The 23016-nt window shown below is 42.1% G+C and overlaps 1 protein-coding gene across 15 annotated transcripts in view; it reads left to right on the plus strand.

Annotated features, from left to right (window-relative positions):
- ncor1 (nuclear receptor corepressor 1) overlaps positions 1-23016 on the plus strand; it is a 337051-nt gene that overhangs the window by 173419 nt on the left and 140616 nt on the right. For 13 of the 15 annotated variants that reach the window (XM_063031052.1, XM_063031066.1, XM_063031065.1 and 10 more), the window contains 6 exons: positions 934-1121; positions 6532-6594; positions 10944-11086; positions 13744-13876; positions 21273-21783; positions 22536-22665. In XM_063031052.1, the coding sequence (XP_062887122.1) occupies positions 934-1121; positions 6532-6594; positions 10944-11086; positions 13744-13876; positions 21273-21783; positions 22536-22665 (1168 nt within the window). The remainder of the gene's footprint in view (positions 1-933; positions 1122-6531; positions 6595-10943; positions 11087-13743; positions 13877-21272; positions 21784-22535; positions 22666-23016) is intronic. The other 2 variants (XM_063031055.1, XM_063031058.1) reach the window with 2 other exon arrangements.

The following is a 23016-nucleotide window of genomic DNA, read 5'->3' on the forward strand; positions in this document are numbered from 1 at the left end:
CATATTGAGAAATCACAAAAATGTGAGGGAAATTGGTAGGTCAGATTCTGAAAGAATATCTTTCAGATGGGGGTGCAACAGAGCTTATTTTCTAGGGAACATGGTTTGTTTGAATTCTCCTCAGAGAGCTCTGGAGATGATCAATGTATTTTGGATATGCCCAGTTTTCTTATGTCTCTGGACTAGTTGAGGCTTATTTTAGAAACCTTTCCCCATCCACAGTAGCTTATGTAGTGTTAGCTTTCATAAGTTGAGGGGTAGAGTCGTGGGGTAATGATGCAGCTCTATAAAACTCTGGTTAGGCCACACTTGGAACACTGTGTCCAGTTCTGGTCGCCTCACTATAGGAAGGATGTGGAAGCATTGGAAAGGGTACAGAGGAGATTTACCAGGATGCTGCCTGGTTTAGAAAGTATGCATTATGATCAGAGATTAAGGGAGCTAGGGCTTTACTCTTCGGAGAGAAGGAGAATGAGAGGAGACATGATAGAGGTATACAAGATATTAAGGGGAATAGATAGAGTGGACAGCCAACACCTCTTCCCCAGGGCACCACTGCTCAATACAAGAGGACATGGCTTTACGGTAAGGGGTGGGAAGCTCAAGGGGGATATTAGAGGAAGGTATTTTACTCAGAGAGTGGTTGGTGCGTGGAATGCACTGCCTGAGTCAGTGGTGGAGGCAGATACACTAGTGAAATTTAAGAGACTACTAGACAGGTATATGGAGGAATTTAAGGTGGGGGGTTATATGGGAGACAGGGTTTGAGGGTTGGCACAGCATTGTGGGCCGAAGGGCCTGTATTGTGCTGTACTATTCTATGTTCATGCAAGGGAGGAATAACTCTGCTTTGTTGGATGGTGTTGGCTTCAGTTCTGCTGTCTCTGTGCTCACAGGTAAGAACTTTCATGGAACCATTTTGTGTTCCCTTAGGGAGTCTGTTAAAGAAAAAGACAAATCAGATACTATCACAGAGGAGCCAGAAGAAAAAGAACAGTCTGCACCACGAGGGCGTAAAACTGCAAACAGTCAGGGCCGGCGAAAAGGCCGGATTCTGAGGTCCATGGCAAAAGAAGCCATTGCTGAAGAACCACCCAATCCCCCTCCTCCTCCTGAACTTGGTGAGTACCTTAGCACTCAATGTATTAGTATGTTGTTTTTACATTCTTCCAACTCTTTGTACCATTAAGTCTTTGACTTAAAAGGTGAAATCTGTTTAAATACTCGGTGAATGAAGATTTGGCAGAGTCACAGAAAAGTACAGCACGGAAACAGGCCCTTTGGCCCATCTAGTCCATGCCAAACAATTTAAACTGCCTACTCCCATTGACCTGCTCCAGGACCATAGCCCTCCATACCCCTACTATCTATCCAAACTTCTTTTAAATGTTGAAATCGAGTTTGTGTGCACCATTTGCACTGGCAGCTCATTCCACACTCATGACCCTCAGAAGGAAGAAGTTTCCCCTTCTGTTCCCCTTAAACTTCTCACTCATAACCCATGACGCCTGGTTGTAGTCCCACCCAACCTCAGTGGAAAAAACCTGCTTGCATTTGCCCTGTCTGTACCCCTCATAATTTTGTATACCTCTATGAAATTTCCTCTGAATATTCTATGTTCTAAATACAGTACTAACCTATTCAATCTTTCCTTATAACTCAGGTCCTCCAGAGCCAGCAATATCCTTGTAATTTTTTTTATGTACTCTTTCAACCTTATTTACATCTTTCCTATAAGTTGGTGATGAAAAAATGCACATAATACTCCAAATTAGGCCTCAACACTGTCTTATACAACTTCAACGGAATACTTTCCAATAACTTTCCCACTATTAATGTCAGACTCACCAGCCTATAATTTCCTGATTTATTTTTAGAGCCTTTTGAATAGCAGAACAATATTGACTATCTTTCAACCTGTGGTAAGGATGATCTAAATGCAAGGCTCTACGTTTCTGTATTTGCCTCCCACATGATCCGAGGGAACTCCTTGTCAAACCCTGGAGATTTATCCACCTAATTTGCCTCAGGACAGCAAACACCACCTTCTCTGTAATCTGTGTAGGGTTCATGAAATTGATGCCACTTTGCATCGCTCTGTCTGTAACCTGATTTTGTGTGTCTTTTATTATAGGGCAGGGCACCTCTACAGCGCACACCTCTAATCTTATCTCATTGATTAGAACATCTGAATCTCATAGAATTTTTTGAGGATGTAACTAGTAGAGTGGATAGGGGAGAACCAGTGGATGTGGTATATTTGGATTTTCAAAAGGCTTTTGACAAGGTCCCACACAGGAGATTAGTGTGCAAACTTACTGCAAAGTAACCCAATACTGCAAAGCACACGGTATTGGGGGTAAGGTATTGGTGTGGGTGGAGAATTGGTTAGCAGACAGGAAGCAAAGAGTGGGAATAAACGGGACCTTTTCAGAATGGCAGGCGGTGACTAGTGGGGTACCGCAAGGCTCAGTGCTGGGACCCCAGTTGTTTACAATATATATTAATGACTTGGATGAGGGAATTAAATGCAGCATCTCCAAGTTTGCGGATGACACGAAGCTGGGTGGCAGTGTTAGCAGTGAGGAGGATGCTAAGAGGATGCAGGGTGACTTGGATAGGTTGGGTGAGTGGGCAAACTCATGGCAGATGCAATTTAATGTGGATAAATGTGAAGTTATCCACTTTGGTGGCAAAAATAGGAAAACAGATTATTATCTGAATGGTGGCCGATTAGGAAAAGGGGAGGTGCAACGAGACCTGGGTGTCATTATACACCAGTCATTGAAAGTGGGCATGCAGGTACAGCAGGCGGTGAAAAAGGCGAACGGTATGCTGGCATTTATAGCGAGAGGATTCGAGTACAGGAGCAGGGAGGTACTACTGCAGTTGTACAAGGCCTTGGTGAGATCACACCTGGAGTATTGTGTGCAGTTTTGGTCCCCTAATCTGAGGAAAGACATCTTTGCCATAGAGGGAGTACAAAGAAGGTTCACCAGATTGATTCCTGGGATGGCAGGTCTTTCATATGAAGAAAGACTGGATGAACTGGGCTTGTACTCGTTGGAATTTAGAAGATTGAGGGGGGATCTGATTGAAACGTATAAGATCCTAAAGGGATTGGACAGGCTAGATGCGGGAAGATTGTTCCCGATGTTGGGGAGGTCCAGAACGAGGGGTCACAGTTTGAGGATAGAGGGGAAGCCTTTTAGGACCGAGATTAGGAAAAACTTCTTCACACAGAGAGTGGTGAATCTGTGGAATTCTCTGCCACAGCAAACTGTTGAGGCCAGTTCATTAGCTATGTTTAAAAGGAAGTTAGATATGGCCCTTGTGGCTACAGGGGTCAGGGGGTATGGGGGGAAGGCTGGGTTCTGAGTTGGATGATCAGCCATGATCATAATAAATGGCGGTGCAGGCTCGAAGGGCCGAATGGCCTACTCCTGCACCTATTTTCTATGTTTCTATGATTCTAAATAGCTTTTGTAGAAAGCATGATCCCAGAGGTTCACATGTTTTTTTTAACCTAGACTGTTTAAATGGTGTACCCAGTATTGGTGAGAAGCACAATTGTTTGTGTGTTATTAGTTTAGGCAGATTGTGTCTGTATTATTGTGACTTAGATGAAAATCAGACCAGATTTTAAGTAATTAATGCAGAAAACCGGGTAAATGCAAAGCGTTCACAAACTTTTTCTTGCAACTGTATGTAGTAAGTGCTTTATAGAAATACCTTGGGGTAGTGGGAGGCAAAAACAGCCTGGTTCATAGCAATTTCTAGTGTGATGTCATTCAGCTTGGTGGAAAGTTATCCAGGAACACACCAACAGCATTGACTACTTTGAGTCTTCCCAGCAGCATGTGAAGAGCAAGTGCAGTCTGATCCCAGGTAGGACTTAACCTCATCAGCAGCCACAAAGCTGCAGTGAAGCAAGACATCCTCGAGCCCAAACAAAGGCCTTAAAAAATGCCTGTTTTTCCTTTGGCCTGATAAGTTTTAACTGTCATTTTGCCACAGAAAGGATTCATCCTTTGATCTCTACATAATAGACCCTGGTCTCCAGTCAATTACCATTGGACCAGACCTTATTCCATTGATCTTTTTGGTAGTTGAGCTATGCCAGCCACCCAGTACTATAAGAAATCACATACAGCTATCCTCCTTGCTTCAGTGTAATAAAAAGAAGTCACCCCTGGGGCCTGTGAAGAAGCAGCAGTAGTTGTCAACTACAGTAGCACTACTGCGATAGCAGTAGCAGTAAACTAGCCAAGAATATAAAGGAGGATAGTAAAAGCTTCTTTAGGTATGTGAAAAGGGAAAAAATAGTTAAGACCAAAATTGGGCCCTTGAAGACAGAAACGGGTGAATTTATTATGGGGAAGAAGGAAATGGCAGACGAGTTGAACAGGTACTTTGGATCTGTCTTCACTCGGGAAGACACAATCAATCTCCCAGATGTAATAGTGGCCAAAGGACCTAGGGTAATGGATGAATTGAAGGAAATTTATATTAGGCAGGAAATGGTGTTGGATAGGCTGTTGGGTCTGAAGGCTGATATGTCCCCAGGACCTGATGGTCTGCATCCCAGGGTACTTAAGGAGGTGGCTTTAGAAATCGTGGATGCATTGGTAATCATTTTCCAATGTTCTATAGATTCAGGATCAGTTCCTGTGGATTGGAGGGTGGCTAATGTTGTCCCTCTCTTCAAGAAGGGGGGAAGAGAGAAAACAGGGAATTATAGACCGGTTAGCCTGACGTCGGTGGTGGGAAAGATGCTGGAGTCAATTATAAAAGATGAAATTACGACTCATCTGGATAGCAGTAACAGGATCGGTCTGAGTCAGCATGAATTTACGAAGGGGAAATCGTGCTTGACTAATCTTCTGGAATTTTTTGAGGATGTAACTATGAAAATGGACAAGGGAGAGCCAGTGGATGTAGTGTACCTGGACTTTCAGAAAGCCTTTGATAAAGTCCCACATAGGAGATTAGTGGGCAAAATTAGGGCAACATGGTATTGGGGGCAGAGTACTGACATGGAATGAAAATTGGCTGGCTGACAGAAAACAAAGAGTAGCGATTAATGGGTCCCTTTTGGAATGGCAGGCGGTGACCAGTGGGGTACCGCTGGGTTCAGTGCTGGGACCGCAGCTGTTTACAATATATATTAATGAGTTAGATGAGGGAATTAAAAGTAACATTAGCAAATTTGCTGATGACACAAAGCTGGGTGGCAGTGTGAAATGTGAGGAGGATGTAATGAGAATGCAGTGTGACTTGGACAGGCTGGGTGAGTGGGCAGATGCATGGCAGATGCAGTTTAATGTGGATAAATGTGAAGTTATCCACTTTGGTGGTCAGAACGGGAAGGCAGATTATTATCTAAATGGAGTCAAGTTAGGAAAAGGGGAAGCACAACGAGATCTAGATGTTCTTGTACATTAGTCAAGCATGCAAGTACAGCAGGCAGTGAAGAAAGCTAATGGCATGCTGGCCTTCATAACAAGGGGAATTGAGTATAAGAGCAAAGAGGTCCTTCTGCAGCTGTACAGGGCCCTGGTGAGACCACACCCGGAGTACTGTGTGCAGATTTGGTCTCCAAATTTGAGGAAGGACATTCTTGCTATTGAGGGAGTGCAGTGTAGGTTCACAAGGTTAATTCCGGGGATGGCGGGACTGTCATATGTCAAAAGATTTGAGCGACTGGGCTTGTATACTGTGGAATTTAGAAGGCTGAGAGGGGATCTTATTGAAACATGTAAGATTATTAAGGGATTGGACACGCTGGAGGCAGGAAGCATGTTCCCACTGATGGGTGAGTCCAGAACCAGAGGCCACAGTTTAAGAATAAGGGGTAGGCCATTTAGAATGGAGTTGAGGAAAAACTTTTTCACCCAGAGAGTGGTGGATATATGGAATGCTCTGCCCCAGAAGGCTGTGGAGGCCAAGTCTCTGGATGCTTTCAAGAAAGAGATGGATAGAGCTCTTAAAGATAGTGGAATCAAAGGTTATGGGGATAAGGCAGGGACTGGATACTGATCATGGATGATCAGCCATGATCACAGTGAATGGCGGTGCTGGCTCGAAGGGCCGAATGGCCTACTCCTGCACCTATTGTCTATTGTCTGTGATACTATGTCTGCCCTGCTTATAAAGAAAAAAGAAACTTATTAACAAAAGCTGTTAATACATTGAAATAGAGGCACCTCATGTCGATGGACCAAGATATTAGGATTCTTAATCTTATGACTGTTGAATTTGAGGTGAAACTGGAATGAGGGATTGTACGTGGAATGATTGTATTAATGGAATTCTTTTGTGGCCTTGGACATTGTTTGACCATTGACCTATGTAATGAAAGATAAAAGGCCTCATTAATCATTTTTATATATATGAAGTTGTTCCAGATGGCAAAGAATGAAGAGTTGCTGTCTGTTCAAGCCACCAGTGGCTGACAAAGCATGGTGCTTTAAATGTTTTGGTGTCTTTGTGGATGAGAGTACTCCACTAACAGTGCTTTCTACCTTTCAGCTGTAACTGAGCCTGTAGAGACGTCCCGTTGGACAGAGGAAGAAATGGAAGTGGCTAAAAAAGGTCAGTGCTGGAAGAGAAAGACTGCTCTTGGCTATCTTTGATTATCTTGTTTCTTGATTCTTGTTATTATTAATTTGAAGTATAATTTATTTGAGTTATTTCTATTGGAATTGCATGGGATTTGTAAAGCACCTATCCTCCCAGTCATGTTAACTGCACATCTGTGAGTACATTGTATATCTTCCATCCACAGCTTGGGGAAAGCTTGTTTTTTACACTAGTTGACAGAATTCACATCAATGTTACATACTGAAAAAAAGCCGACCGATTCACCATAAGGAGCGCAGTATTTAAAATTAATCATGACTTTTCAAATGAATAACTGAAGCCAAGTATACCTTGAGCTTTCTAATCTCTGGCAATAATGCTGCCAGTGACGTCTTGCAACCATGGCCTCACTTTTTGTGATGGTCTTATACAGTGTGGTCAGACTTTCTAGGTTATGGCTCTTTTTAAATAATCTCTTCTCTGAATATTTATATCCTTTCTAGCTTGTGTATCCCAGATCCTCACTTGTCATGGCCCAACTAACAAATTCCAGCCCAGTTTCAGTACAATGGCTATGAAATTCTGAAACTTACGGTAGTTATTACCAAGCTCTCCTGGTCTGCTCTAATCCAAGACTCTTGTTCCCTGTATCCTAAATAATGCCGGGTACTATTTACCCATCCCTCAATGAGCTTTACGCTGATTGATAATCAGCTCCTTTGGTTTTAAAATTCTCAAGTTTGTCTTCAAATTCCTGTATGGACTACCTTTGATTTCTGGAATGCCTTCAGCTCTTGTAGCCTTTTGAGAGCTACTTTTTATTAAATTCTGGTCTTTTTGCTTCACTATTGGCATTTGTGTCCTGGTCTGGTAAAGTTTAAGGATTAGCTTTATTTGTACAGTGAAATGCCTCAATAACCAACACAGTCCAAGGATGTGTTGGGGGCCATCTGCAAGTGGCGCTATTCTTCCAGCATGTGCACAACCTACTAACCCGTAAATCTTTGAACGTGGGAAGAAACCGGAGCACCTGAAGGAAACCCACTTGGCCACGAATAGAATCTACAAACTCTATACAGGTGACAGAGGGAATTGAACCTTATTTGCTAGCGCTGAAAAGTGTATTTTACCAGACGCCCCATCACAAACCTTTGCATTTTTCTCTCATACTTACACTGAACACAGGAGGCCACTTGTTTTGTTGAACCCCTGGCAGCTCCTCATAGAGTATTCTCATAAGTTTTGTACCTCTTCTTATTTCTTCGTAGACCTGTGAGGTACTCTTCTGTACACAATCATCAGCTCACTCTTGATTTGTTTACCACTTATGTACACTAACGGGTAATTTACAATGTCCAAATTACCTACCAACATCTCTCTAAATGAAACCAGAGCACCCAGGGAAAGCTCAGGCAACACACATAAATGCTGGAGGAACTTAACAGGGCCAGGCAGCATCTATGGAAAAGAGTACAGTCGACATTTTAATCTGAGACCCTTCGGCAGATCTGGAGAGAAAAAGCTGAGGAGTAAATTTAAAAGGTGGGGGAGGGGAGAGAGAAACTCAAGGTGACAGACGAAACATGAAGGGAGAGGTATGAAATAAAAGAGCTGGGAAGTTGATTGGTGAATGAGATACAGGGCTGGAGAAGGGTGAGTCTGATAGAAGAGGACAGAAGGCCATGGAAGAAAGAAAAGGGAGGAGCACCAGAGGGAGGCGATGGGCAGGCAAGGAGATAAGATAAGAGAGGGAAAGGAGGATGGGGAATAGTGAAGGGGGGGAGGGGCATTACCAGAAGTTGGAGAGATCGATGTTCATGCCATCAGGTGGGCGGTTACCCAGACGGAATATAAGGTATTTTTTCTCCAACTTAAGTGTGTTCTCATAAACATATCGGAGTGAGAAGTGGAATTAAAATGGGTGGCCACTGGAAGATCACACTTTTTCTGGTGGCCGGAGCCTAGGTGCTCTACGTCAGGTTTCACCGATATACAGGAGAGAGCTCATCCTGTTGTGGAATCTGCACACTCCTCACTAGTACTCACTCATGACTGAACCCTAATCTGGAGTTGAAGCAGCAGCAGTAAATGATGTGTTAGCACAGAAACAAACACTTTGTTGCATGTCCACGACAGCTATTAGTTATCTTTCGGTACTAATCCCATTTGCCAGCATTTCGTCCATAGCCTTTAAATCCTAGAGATTCAGCTAGATGCCTACATATTAGCTGAATATTGTGACCGTCTCGAGCTTCACTGCCCATCCAGCTACTCTGTTCCAGATTCCAACCCTCTTCCATATTAAAGTGTTCTTCAGATCTACTTCAAGCATTTTACCCCCACTGCTTCTGGGAAGGTGATGGCAGTTCGGATGCACCCTGGTCCAGTCAGAGGTGTGTTTGTTTGTTTAGCCTGTGTGCTCGCCGATCACTGTTGGATACTAAGAGCATCAATTACTGCCGGCCTTTCCCAACAGCAAGTTCCTCGATAGTGATGCTGCTGGACTTGCTGTGTACCGTGCGTGGTCCAAAAAAAGGAGCGAGTGATTCTCTTGGACATTTTATTGTGTTGGCAAGATCCTGTTGGACATCGGTAAAGTAGGTTTGTAGAATACTGCAAGTCTGGTTCACTGAGCCATTGATGAGACTGACGGCGGGGGAGCTGCATTGCCTCAGTTGTTCAACAGACAAGGCCTTCATGTGCTGGAGTCGCCTGTATTAGGGTTAGAGTTCAGTGGCAAAGGAAATCCTGGAGCTGGCTGTGTACCGCTCGATTTAGTACTGGGTTCAGAACTGGCCCTTCCCATCAGTGATGCCCTCTGGTGCTCACTGGGTGGAAGAACAATCTGGACCAGGACAACTCAGGGACTTCGGCAATATATTTTTTTCTCTTTGTGACCACGTTTTTCTGAAATCATAACCATATGTGCTGTGTGTTTCTGGTAATGTTTTATACCTTGTCCCTGGAGGAAGGCTGTTTCATTTGGCTGTATTTAAGAATGGTTGAATGATAATTAAACTTAAAACATGAAGTTGAACTTACCCTAATCTTACAAGAGCAAGGATGTGATGCTGAGGCTTTATAAGGCACTGGTGAGACCTCACCTTGAGTATTGTGAACAGTTTTGGGCTCCTTATCTTAGAAAAGATGTGCTGGTTTTGGAGACGGTCCGGAGGAGCTTCACAAGGATGATTCCAGGAATGTAAGGGTTTTACGAGGAACGTTTGATGGCTCTCGGTCTGTACTGGGTCAGAAGGATGAGAGGAGGGGATCTCATTGAGACCTTTTGAATGTTGAAAGGCCTAGACAGAGTAGATGTGGAAAGGATGTTTCCCATAGTGGTAGAGTCTAGGACAAGAGGACACAGCCTCAGGATAGAGGGGCGCCCTTTCAAAAACAGAGATGCGGAGAAATTTCTTTAGCCAAAGGGTGGTGAATTTGTGGAATTTGTTGTCACATGCAGCTGTGGAGGCCAGGTCGTTGGGTGTATTTAAGGCAGAGATTGATAGGATCTTGATTGGACATGGCATCAAAGGTTATGGGGAGAAGGCCGGGAGCTGGGGTTGAGAAGGAGATAGGGAAAAAAGGATCAGCCATGACTGAATGACAGAGCAGACTCGATGGGCCAGATGGTCTAATTCTGCTCCTGTGTGTTATCATCTTATGGTCTTAATCTATGCTTTCAAAATTTAGGTACCTCTGCAATGAGGAAAAATTTCTTTTCTATCTGATCTACATTCCTCATAATTTTAAATTTTGTATGTCTATCTGGTCTCTTTAAAACCATTTTTAAAGATTTTGATGAGCTCTGTCCTAACTTGTGCATTTGTTTTGGTAGCTTGTTAGCAAAATAAGTTTTCTTTGTCAGGATTCCTGTACAGTACTTTGGATGTTATGTAAAAGATGCTCCATTATGTCAGTCTCTGAATAATATTTGTAAGTTTGGAATCAATTGTAGAAATTCTATCCACTGAAATCAAGTAGGATAGTTGGGGTATGAGTACAGGCCTGTTCTTTCAGCAGCACAAGTTCATCAGGTTGTAATGGTGTATAATCTCCTATGATGAGAGATTCATTTTATATTCTCTTTACTGGAGATGATATCATTGAACCACACTAAGCTCTTAGGTGACTTGACCAACTGTAGGGACAATGTTTTTTTTCCTGACTGGGATGCCTGGCCAAGGTGATAATAAGGAAGCAGTCTTTGAGGACTATAGTCCTGAGACGAAAGAAAAAAAAATTATTTTGAATAGTGGAGCATATGAGGAGTTGAATTGTGTATTCCTGCTAAATCTTAAATTCTCTAAAAGTTTGAGGAGTCACAGCTTTAATTTGATTTCCCCATACCTTTACTTTAGGTCTCGTAGAACATGGAAGGAACTGGGCAGCCATTGCCAAAATGGTGGGCACCAAAAGCGAAGCACAATGCAAGAACTTCTACTTTAACTATAAGAGGCGGCACAACCTGGATATGTTACTTCAGCAGCACAAGCTTAGAGTGGTGAGTCACTCTCCCCACTCTCTCATACTGTACATCCCCTCTTCACTGGAAAATATTTGGTCGAAGAGCATCTTGCCCAACACAAGAAACACAAAGTCAAATCCCAAAGTACTGCATATCATCAAAGCAGAAAAACTGCTGACAGGAATAATTGAAATTCTTCCATTCTTTCCATGGACAAACAGGAACGAAAACAGCTTGGGTAGATTCTGATCACAGTATGGGCTCCATGATGTTGCTTCAGTAATTCAGTACATATTGCTTGGTCATAATTCAGGTGAAAGCCATCCTCTTTGGGATGATTGACTACAACAGGTTGCTATAGTTCAGGCCGTACCTAAATTGTATTTGGTAATTACATCTCTTACAGTGTAGCTTGTTTTGTCTCCTTTATCTCATGATTCTGTTTACATTATCATCATTTGCAGTTGTCATTTATCCCATTAATATGAACAGTTATGGAAGTTAGGCACAAATAGCCATGGTCAGTTGATTTCCATCCCAGCATTTCAATGCCTTAACTGGGATCTTTAGATTTTAGAACTGTCATTTATTTGAAACATTACACAATACTTCAGAATCAGATTCATATCACTGACGTATATCATGAAATTTATAGTTTTATGGCAGTAGTACAATGCGAGATACTGAAATTTCTGAGTTACAAATAGTGTGAAAGAAGAATCGTGAGGCAGTGTTTGAGGGTTCATGGATCATTCAGAAATCTGATAGTAGAGGGAAGAAACTGTTCCTGTTGTTGAGTGTGGGTCTTCAAGCTCCTGTACGTTCTTCCCAGTGGTAGTAATGAGAAGAGGACTGAGGGTCCTTATTGGTGAACCCTACCTGAAGGCACCAACTTGAGGTTGGGAAGGGTTGTGTTTGTGCTGGAGCTGGTTGAGCCTACAACCTTCTGCAACCTCTTTTGATACTGAACGTTGGAGCCTCCATGCCAGACGGTGATGCAACCAGTCAGAATGCTCTCCACAGTACATCTGTAGAAATTTGCTAGTCTGTAGCAACGTACCAAATCTCTTCAATTTCCCAGTGTAGTATAGCTGCTGGCGTGTCTTCTTCATGATTGCATTAATATGTTGGGCCCAGGATTCGTCATGATCTTTCAAGAATCACTGGATTCTGCTGTGGTTCCAGAGGACTGGGAGATTGAAAGTGTCATGTCACTCTTTAAGAAGGGAGGAAGGCGAAAGAAAGAAAGAAATTATGGACCAGTTAGCCTAACCTCAGTAGTTGGGAAAGTGTTAAGAGTCTATTATGAAGGGTGAGGGTTTGGGGTATTTGGAGACTAAGGATAAAATAAGTCAAAGTCAGCATGGTTTCTGTAAAGGGAAGTCTTACCTGACAAATCTGTTAGAGTTCTTCAAGGAAGTAACAAATGATTGAGATGATGAAATAGATGGCGTTATTGACAAGTTTGCAGATGATACAAAGATTGGTGGAGGGGCAGGTAGTGAGAAAACAGGTAGGATGCAGGAGGACTTAGATCAGGAGAATGGGGAAGCAAGTGGCAATTAAAATAATGTTGGAAAATTCATGATCGTGCACTTTGGTAGTAGAAATAAATTGCAGACTATTTTCTAAACAAGGCGAAAATCCAAAAATCTGAGATGTAAAGGGACTTTGGAGTCGTTGTCCAGAACACTCAAAAGGTTAACTTGCAGTCGCTGGTGAGGAAGGCAAATGCAATGTTGGCATACTTTTCAAGAGGTCTAGAATACAAGATTAGGGATGTGATGTTGAGGATTTATAAGGCACTGGTGAGGCCTCACATTGAATATTGTGTAGTTTTGGACTCCTCATCTTAGAAGAGGCACTGGCATAGGAGAGAGTCCAGAGGAGGTTCACAAAGATGATTCCAGGAATGAAAGGGTTATCATACGAAAATGCTTTTTAGTCTATACTCGCTGGAATTTCAAAGGATGAGGGGAATCTTATTTAAAACCTTTCAAAATGTTGAAAGGCCTAGACAGAGTAGATGTGGAAAGGATGTTTCCCATGGTGGGGGCATCTAGGACAAGAGGGCACAACCTCAGGATAGAGGGTCATCCATTCAAAACAGATGCAGAGGAATTTCTTTAGCCAGAGGTTGGTGAATTTGTGGAATTTGTTGCCATGTGCAGCTGTGGAGGTTAGGTCATTTGGTGTTTTTAAGGCAGAGATTGATAGGCTCTTGATTGGTCTTGGCATCAAAGGTTACGGAGAAAAGACTGGGAAATGAGGTTGAGGAGGAAAAAAAAGATCAGCCATGATTGAATGGCGGAGCAGACTTGATGGGCCAAATGGCCGAAATCTTCTCCTTTGTCTTTATGGTCTTATGCTCTTATGGTCTGCAAATGGTCATCAATGTACATCGATCATTAAGTATGATCGCTCTGACAAATTGTAAATTGACTAAAGGACAAAGCTAGGTATGTGGACTTGGGTCAGATGAGTCTGTTTTGAGCAAGTTTTTACACACAACCCCTGATATTACAATCATTTGTGGAAAACCTCAGAGCTAATGCAGGAGTTCCCAACCTTTTTATGCTGGGGCCCCTGCCATTAACTCTGAGGGGTCCTTGTCCCCAGGTTGGGAACCCCTGATCTAATGTATGCAGAGCTACAAGGTACACATTAGATTTCTCACTTCTCTTTCTCCTTAGCAACAGATGTCACGGAGGTCGCGGGAAGACCGGGAAGTTTCTCAATGCGAAAGCATTGCCTCGACTGTGTCTGTACAAGAAGACGAGGACAATGAAGTATCCAACGAAGAGGAGAATGCAGAGGACAGTGAAGGTATTAAGGCAATTGAGCTGTAGTGTAAACAACAGGAATTCTGCCCATGCTGGAAATTCAAGCAACACACATCAAAGTTGCTGGTGAACGCAGCAGGCCAGGCAGCATCTCTAGGAAGAGGTACAGTTGACGTTTCAAGGGTCTCGGCCTGAATCGTCGACTGTACCTCTTCCTAGAGATGCTGCCTGGCCTGCTGCGTTCACCAGCAACTTTGATGTGTGTTGCTTGAGCTGTAGTGTGTTTGAAGTACAGCACTACAAGCCTAGATAAGAAGCAGTAATGGGAAATTTTGTTGTCCTTCTGTCTACTGATTCCCCAGTCTGCGACTGTCATTGCTGCCCAGTGAAAATACCTTGCTTGCCAATTTGTCGGTCCTTCTATTCCCCTCGGGATAATTTAGAGTGGGCTTTCACCTTATGACTCCATATACTTTTCCCTTTGCCTCTTCAAATACATACCGCGATAAGCAGCAGACAGGAAGTGGGGGGTCAGCTGAAACAAGCCCTCTGGCGTCCCACAGAGGCAAATGTTGTGTAAGGCTGTTACAAGTGTGCATACCATCAAAGTGTATGACTAACCTGGGTGGAAAATGTTCTGGGTGGCTAACCATATATGTCACAGCTGCCACTGCTTTAGCTTGTGGTCTTGGGTAACTCTAAAGTTGTACTATACCTCTCCTCATCCTCTACATATATGCCACACACAATTCTGCTCACACCCATCTGTACTGATGAGGGGCCTCCTACCACCATTGCCTCTTGCCAATCAGGCAATGTTCTAAACATGCCAACAACTTTCCTGTAATGCCATGGGCTCTTACTTAACTTGGTAAATAGGCTAGTGTGTAGCACCTTGTCAAAGGCCTTCTGAAAGTCCAATTATACAACATTTTACTGCATCCCCTTTATCTATCCTATTTGTAAACTCCTCAAAGAATTCCAGCAGGTTTGTCAGGCAAGATTTTCCCTCAAGGAAACCATGTGGACTTTGTCCTATCTTGTCCTGTGTCACCAAGTACTCCATCACCTTATCCTTGACAATTGACTCCAATATCTTCCCAACCACTGAGGTCAGGCCAACTGGACTATAATTTTCTTTCTGCTGTTTCTTCCTTTCTTAAAGAGTGAAGTGACATTTGCAATTTTCCAGTCCTCTGCCACCATGCTAGAGTCCAATGATTTTTTGAAAGATGATTACTAATGCCTCCACAATCTCTACCGCTACCTCTTTCAGAACACTAGGGTGCAGTTCAACTGGTCCTGCTGACTTGTGTACCCTTAGGTCTTTCAGCTTTTTGAGCACCTTCTCCCTTGTAATAGTAACTGCACTCACTTCTCTTTCCTCGTACCTTCAAAATCTGGCACACTGCTAGTGTCTCCACAGTGAAGACTGATGCAAAATATTCATTCAGTTTATCTGCCATCTCTTTGTCCCCTGTTATTATTTCTTCAGCCTCATTTTCTAGTGCTTCTACACCCACTCTCATCTCTCTTTTATTTTTTACATACTTGAAAAAGCTTTTACTATCCACTTTGATATTGTTTGCTAGCTTCCTTAGATAATTCTCTTTTCCCTTCTAATGACTCTTTTAGTTGCTCTCTGAAGGGATTTAAAAGCATTTCAATCCTCTGTCTTCCCACTAATTTTGCTTGGTTGTATGCCCTCTCTTTTGCTTTTACATAAGCTTTGACTTCCCCTGTCAGCCATGGTTGTACTATTTTTGCCACTTAAGTATTTCTTTATTTTTGGAATACATCTTGCCCCTTCCCCATTTTTCCTAAAAACTCAATCCATTGCTGCTCTGCTATCATTCCTGCGAGCATCTCCTTCCAATTTACTTTGAGCAACTCCTCTTTCATACGATGGTAATTTCCTTTACTCCATTGAACTACTGCTCTCTCAGACTTTACTTTCTTCCTATCAAATTTCAAGTTAAACTCAAAATATGGTGCTCCATCTGAAGAAATCAAGTTCCTAATTGGAATGCTTTTATCCTCAATACACATTTTGAGGTTGTTGTAGATTGATTCTCCTTTGATATTTGTTTTTAACTTTTTACAAAAGAGAAAAGGAACAGCTTCTTCCCCTCTGCCATCCGATTCCTAAATGGACATTGAAGCTTTTGACACTACCTCACGTTTTTTAATGTACAGTATTTCTGTTTTTGCGCATTTTAAAAAATTATTCAATATGCATAATTGATTTACTTGTTTATTTATTATGTTTTATTTTATTACTATTTTTCTCTCTCTGCTAGCTTATGTATTGCATTGAACTGCTGCTGCTAAGATAACAAATATCATGTCACATGCCGGTGATAATAAATCGAATTCTGATTCTGATCTCTTCATAAGCTTTTCCATTTTGATAAACCATACATAACTGTTGTCTCGCACAGTTGACTCATCCAGTTGTATCCCAAATTCTGTTTTTTGTAGCTCTGCTTAGTTGATACTCAATGTCTTCACTCATTTTGTCAATACGATGAACTATAGAGTTATTTCTCTGAGGAATTGATTTTAAAATACTGGTATCTATTTTGAGAACAGTGGTGAGCACTTCTGATGCAGCAGGCATTATTAATCTTTCACCAATTGTATGAGATTTTCTACACTTTGCTGTCATTTTGTAAATGCTATAAGAAGCAATAAGACAATTATCAAGATCATTTTTAGCTTTCTTAACAAATGACTCGAATGTGCAACACCTTCCATATGCTTCTTTCATCTTCTGGAACTGAGTAATACCATAAGTAGTCTTCTCAGGGTGACCTTTATGGAAGTGTTCCTGCAATCTTGATGGTTTTGTGGCTTTATTAGACAGTACAGTATTACAAATAAGACACGTGGGGTGTTGCTGATCTGGTAGGAATGGAATAAAACCATGTTCCAGGTATGTAACATTGTATTGACAAGCTTTCTGTAGTTTTTCTTTCTTAGCACGGATAAAATTCAAGGCTTCACTGCCTTCAGGCTCATAGAGATTGCGCTATGCGTATTTATCATCAATGGGGCTAAATTAAAATTAAAGATTGACACAAACTGGGAATGCCTATCAGATGTTGACAACAGCAGTGGATTGACACGGATGGAATGATGGTTGCAGCATGCAAAGGAATGGCAAGGCGAAGATGAAGACAATCACAACAGCGAAAATTATGTCAACAAGGATTCAGACTGGACTCTGAATGTTAGTCATGATAGAGCTGGTGTTTGACAAGCTACCATTATACTATTCCAGTTAGTGGGTTTGCCCAATCACGTAAGGTCTCACAATCCCCAAAGATGGTTCTTGACTGCACATAGGAAGCCAAGATTACTTTGAACACCTCGAGGAATCCTTGGGTTCAGCAGGTTCACTGATTGGCTCTGTTTTACAGTGTAGGTTCTTGCCAGCACTGTTGCATTGAGCAACTTGTTTTCCGTAGATCTGTAGAGAAAATCGAGAGGGTGTACTTGACTTTCCATCTGTTAAATTGCATGAACTTGTTCTGTGCTGCAAGTGAAGAGGAACTGTTGGGCACCCGGGTTGCTAGTTTATGCATTCTCAATAATGTCTGTTTGGCTGGTAAGGTTGGATGAGATTGCCAAGTTTCAGGCATGTTGTGATGATGAGTGCTCACCGCCTGCAGAACTATGGTTTTTTTCCACGTTCCAGTGCATCATCCTTTTATTTTGGGAAGTGCCTGTTCTATTAACGGTCAGTGAGGTTTGGCACCTCAAGTTGGGGTGCTGCTGTTCCCCCGTCCCCGTCCCAAGAATTTTGAATGCCCCTGACTACTTCTGTTTCCTCCCTAATGCCTCCTTATGGCATGTAATCGCTTCCGTTGGATATCACTATGGTCACCGTATCTGGCTGCTTACTCTGCTAAATCACTCCAATCTATGTCTTCATATTAATCTTCATTGCCTCTTTCAGATCCAAAAACACATATCATTTCTCTCTGCACTGCAAGTTGGTTGTGCAGCCTTTGCATCTGCTGTAAACATTTTGTATGATGCCCAGTGTTACTCTTCTTCATTTCATGTGCTGATTTCCCAATCATGTTCATTGCTGTAATTAAATTACTACACTGTTTCCTTAATCCTTCCAGTTCATTCTTAGCTAGTTCATCTGCTGCTTGTTTACTTTCTTTAACCTCTCTTTCTCACACTTCACCTGAAACTGGTTCGCATGCATCAAGTCCATACTTCAGTCCCTGTAAATCAGTAACCTTTTCTTTTAAGGGTTTCTACCTTCTTTTGGAGGGTTTTGTTTTTCTTTTCTAATCGATCCCACTCCACCTTTGTTTCTCACCAATGTTGTAGGATTTCCTGTTGTAATCTACATTGCTTGGCTTCAGCTTTTTGCCGACATTCCAGGTTTTCCTTCTCTAACCTATCTCATTCAGCTTCAGACTTTTGCTGACATTCTAGGATTTCTTGTAATCTATCTCGCTTGGCTTTAGCTTTTTGCCGACATTGTAGGTTTTCCTTTACTAACCTATCTTGCTTGGGCTCACCTTTTTGCCAACATTTGTTTTTCTTTTCTAATCTGTGCTGTTCTGCTTTAGCATTCTGTCAAATTTCTATCAAATCCAAAATTAAACAGCTAATTACTACTGGATTTTGTAGTTGTTTAAAATCCCTGCTTGACAGCTTCCCTTGGATAATTTTCCAAAGGGCATCCCCTGCAGTCTTCTCTTCACAGCCAGGGTGATTGACAAACTCTTCATTTTGCCACCATTTCCCCAACATGTATTTCTGGAGGAATTATCTCCAATCTAAACAATCCAAGTCCTTTGGGACTTATAGAATTCCCTGAATTCTTCATCCTGGGTTAGTAACAGCTAAGTATCCTGTACCAGATCGCTCTATATACTTCACACACATGGTCCAACTTGAATCTTAAGCTTGCTCAACAGAGATTTATCCTCGATGCCCACCCAGGGACACCAATTCTATTACAAGGATTACCCCTTGGTAATCTCCAACTGCATTACAAGATCATTTACCTTATTCTGTATGCTGCGTGCATTCAAGTATAGCATCTTCAGTGCTGTATTCATCATCGTTTTTTGATTTTACACTTTACCTCATCCCACTGATTGAAGTTTTGCCCTGTTATCTGCCTATCCATCCCAAGGTGTACTACACACTGTATAACAACAATGAAGTTCAAAGTACATTTATTATCAAGGCATTTATACTGTGTACAACTTTGAGATTCATCTCCTTACAGACAGCCACTAAACAAAGAACCCCAATAGAACCTAGTAAAAAAAGACTAGCATCAAACATCCAATGTGCATTAAATTAACCAATTGTGTAAGCAATAAAAGTAAGTAAATAACATTCAGAACTGAAGTTGACAGAAGTGAGTCCACAGCCATGAAACTAGTTGCAGCCAGTCCAGGTCCCCTTTAGTTGCAGAACATAACTCAGTTCAGTGCAGAAACGAATAAACCCTTGTGGAGCAGCGAGCTGAACAGCAGCCTGTTCTTTGCTCTTGGGCCCAGGCCCTGCCGCTGCCGCTTTGGTAATTCTCGGGACCAGGACTTGCCACCTGGATTTGGCCTGTACACAGCACACTGAATTGTGCTGCACCTCTGAGACCTCAGTTCAGACCACAGAAGTGCCAGGTCATACAGACGGTTCAAAAGCTCAACTCTGAGAGGGAAGTTGCAGGCTATTGATAGCAGTGATTTTTTTTTCCAGAAACTTCTTGTTTGTTTGCTACCAGCAAGTCATCACTGTATTTCACCAGTTCTGTCTTAAGCCAGAAAGTGCCCCATCCTGAGCCCCATTATCCTGTTCCAATCCTCCCCAATAGCTCTAGCAAATCTGTCTGCAAGGATATTGGTTCCACTCAGGCTCAGGTGTAACTTGCCATTTTTGTACAGGTCACACCTTCCCCAGAAGAGATCTCAATGATCCAGAAATCTGAAACCTTGCCTCCTGAACCAGTTCCTCAGCCACTCATTTATCTGTACCATCAACCTGTTCCTATCCTGATGAGCATTGCATGTGGACTGAGCATAATCCAGAGATTATTTCCTTGGCGGTCCTGTTCTTCAGCCTTTTCCCTAACTCTACTCACTGCTCGGGACTTCTCCCCCCGCCCCCAGCCTTTTATCTATGTCATTGACGTCAATGTGCACCGCAGTCTCTCGCTGCTCACCCTCCCTCTTGAAAATCTTCTGCAGCCACTCTGAGACAGCCTGGATCTTGGCATCTAGGAGGCAACACACCATTTATTTCTGAATGGACACTACCTCACTGTTTTTGCTGTCTGTTTGCACAACTTATGTAATTCACTACTTGTATACAGTACTGTGCAAAAGGCAGATGTATAACTAGCAGTTTGCATAGTGCTGTCATCTTATTGTTATTTATCTTTTATTGTTATGTATTGCACTTTACTGTCACAAAACTACACACTTCATAACCTATGTCAATGATATCAAACCCGATTATAATTCTGAGGTGGAAGTTTGTTCTGTCGGGGAAATTAAACATTCTGGGTATGTACTGGGTAGAGATTAAACAAGTGGAAGGTGAACTCAATATAATGTACAAAATTCTTATTTGGACTGATGCTGAGTTGATATCTTCCTTGACTGGGATGTCTAGAAACAAGTCACAGTCTCAAAGTAAATGGATAGTCAGTCGCGGCTAAATTGCTCAAAGCTGGTGTGGCTTATGTTTGGAACTTTCTACCCAGGAGGGCTATAGAGGCTTATTCCTTGAGTATATGCAAGAGAAAATTTGACAGATTTTTAGATATAATCTAGTTCATCATTGAATGGTGGTGCAGCCTTAAAGGACCAAAAACCACCATCTGCTTCTATTTTTTATGTCAATTATGACTAGAAATCACCCGTGTAATATGGATGTGAACGAATGGTGGGTTATGGGCTGTTTTTGGTGGGGGGGTGTTAAATTAATTGTGGAGTATAAGTTAGTGCTACATTGTGGGCCAAGTGCCTGTACTGTGTGAAACTGTTCTATGTTCTAATATCTGCGTGCCCATCATAGTCAGTAGATGCAAATGGCTGAGTCTAATGGAATATTAGTATAGATGGAAAAAAGATTGGCATGGTTGTGGGCTTCCAAAGGCCCATTTCTATGTCATTCAGCTCTAGACTCTTAACATATTAAAACCCAATAAATTTTTGGTCCTCAGTAATCTATGAAGAATTTACTACAGTATAAATTGAGGGAATATTAGTTGTTTTATATTAGCATATTAATGCTTTAAGAAGCCTTCTATTTATAAAGGTTTTGCAACTTTCATAACCTGATTGGTCTAAATATTTCAATTATTTTCCACCATGATTTCATATTTGCTTTATTTCTATTTTACCTTTCAAGCCACACCATATCTTCTGAGTTCAATGCTAATTCTTTATTTCCAGCAGCGGAGAACAGCTCAGATACTGAGAGTGCACCTTCACCGTCTCCTATGGAAACAAGCAAGTCAAGTAAGGAGAGTACGGAGCCCAACAGGTTGGTGGGAGAGGAGCTTAATCCTATCACTCAGAATATCTCAGATGTGCAACCAGTGTCAGTAACACCAGCTGCCTCCTCACCTGAACTTCAGATCAAGCAAGAGGTGAACTTGGGCTTTGAGGAGTCAATGGAGGAGCAGAGGGACCCTGAAGCTGAAGCAAAGCCTCTTTTTGATCCCTCGGTAAAGACCAAATCTGAACCAGTGGATATGGATGTTAAACCTGAAGAAAATGTACAGGTTAAGGTAGAAGTGGATGCTAAGGACAAGGAGTTTGAGAAAGCTAGGCAGCAGGAAACAGGTTGTGAGGTTTTGGACCTGCCGCAACATGGAGCACCAGCGGAACCTCATTCAGACAACGATTCTAGTGCAACTTGCAGTGCAGATGAAGTGGAGGATGGCGAGAGCGAAAGGCAAAGGTGAGGCCATGCACTTCACCAAATAAGCAGAATTGCTGACTTGTTTTTTATAGAATCATGGAGTGATACGGCATGGAAACAGGCCCTTCTGTCTGACTTGTCCATGCTGAAAAGGTCGTCTACCTGAGCTAGTCCTATATGTCTGCTTTTGTCCCATATCCCTCTACACCTTTCCTATCCATGTACCTGGCTGAATATCTTTTAATTAATTATTGTAATTTTACCTGCCTCTACCACTTTCATGGGCAGCTTGTTTCATATACCCATTGCCCTCAATGGAAAAGTTGCTCCTCAGGTCTCCTTAAATTTTCTTCTCACCTTAAACTTATTCCCTCTTATGTTTAGATTTCCCTCCCCTGGGAAAAAGACTATGACCTTTCACCTTATCTGTTGCCCTCATGATGTTATAAATCTCTGTAACGTCACCCAGTCTCGAGTGCCCTAGAGAAAGCACCTGACCAGCCTGGCTGTACTTTATAGACCATATCCCCAAATCATAGATTCCCTATCAAATGCAGTTCCCTAATGTTTATCATATCATGCCATAACTTCTCAAATTATGGAGAACGTAGTGTGATAAATTAGAAACTAATCTGCCCAGTCCTGATGAAGATTTGTAATTCTACAATGCCACATATTTTCTATTCTAAGATCTCTTTTGGAAATGGATTTTCATTAAAGGTTCTTGACAATAAACCTTTAGATCTGTAAACTTGTGGTTAAAGTTGCTCAATGGTTAATTTCTGTCCCAGGATGTTTTCTCCAGAAACAAAGCCATCATTGCTGAAGCCTCTCAATACTGTACTGATAACCTCGACCATGAAGCCAGTTCAGATGGATCTCCAACAGCTTCAGCAGCGAGCAGCAATGATTCCTAGTATGGTGAGTATTCCTTCCACCATCTGTGTTCACACACTTTTCATTCTCTCTGTGGATGAAGGTAATAGAAAATGCTCAGAGCAGATCAGCTACTGTCTGCCATCTTGGGTAGCACCATCCTTGGAGCTTTACTACCCACGAGGTTCATTTTTAGCTTAAACACTGAGTTCATTGCTTACTGGTTTGATATGCATAGTTCAGCTTTGCTTGAATTAAACTTTATCTAATGTATGAACAACATTGACCTGTCCTTCAATCCTCCAGTGCCTCACCTTTTGCAAAGGATGATTAAAAATCTCTGCTGGGACCCCTGCCATTTCTGCACTTACCCCCACAGGATCCTAGCAAGCACCT

The sequence above is a fragment of the Mobula hypostoma genome, chromosome 23 (assembly GCF_963921235.1).
Source record: "Mobula hypostoma chromosome 23, sMobHyp1.1, whole genome shotgun sequence".
NCBI classification, from domain to species: domain Eukaryota; kingdom Metazoa; phylum Chordata; class Chondrichthyes; order Myliobatiformes; family Myliobatidae; genus Mobula; species Mobula hypostoma.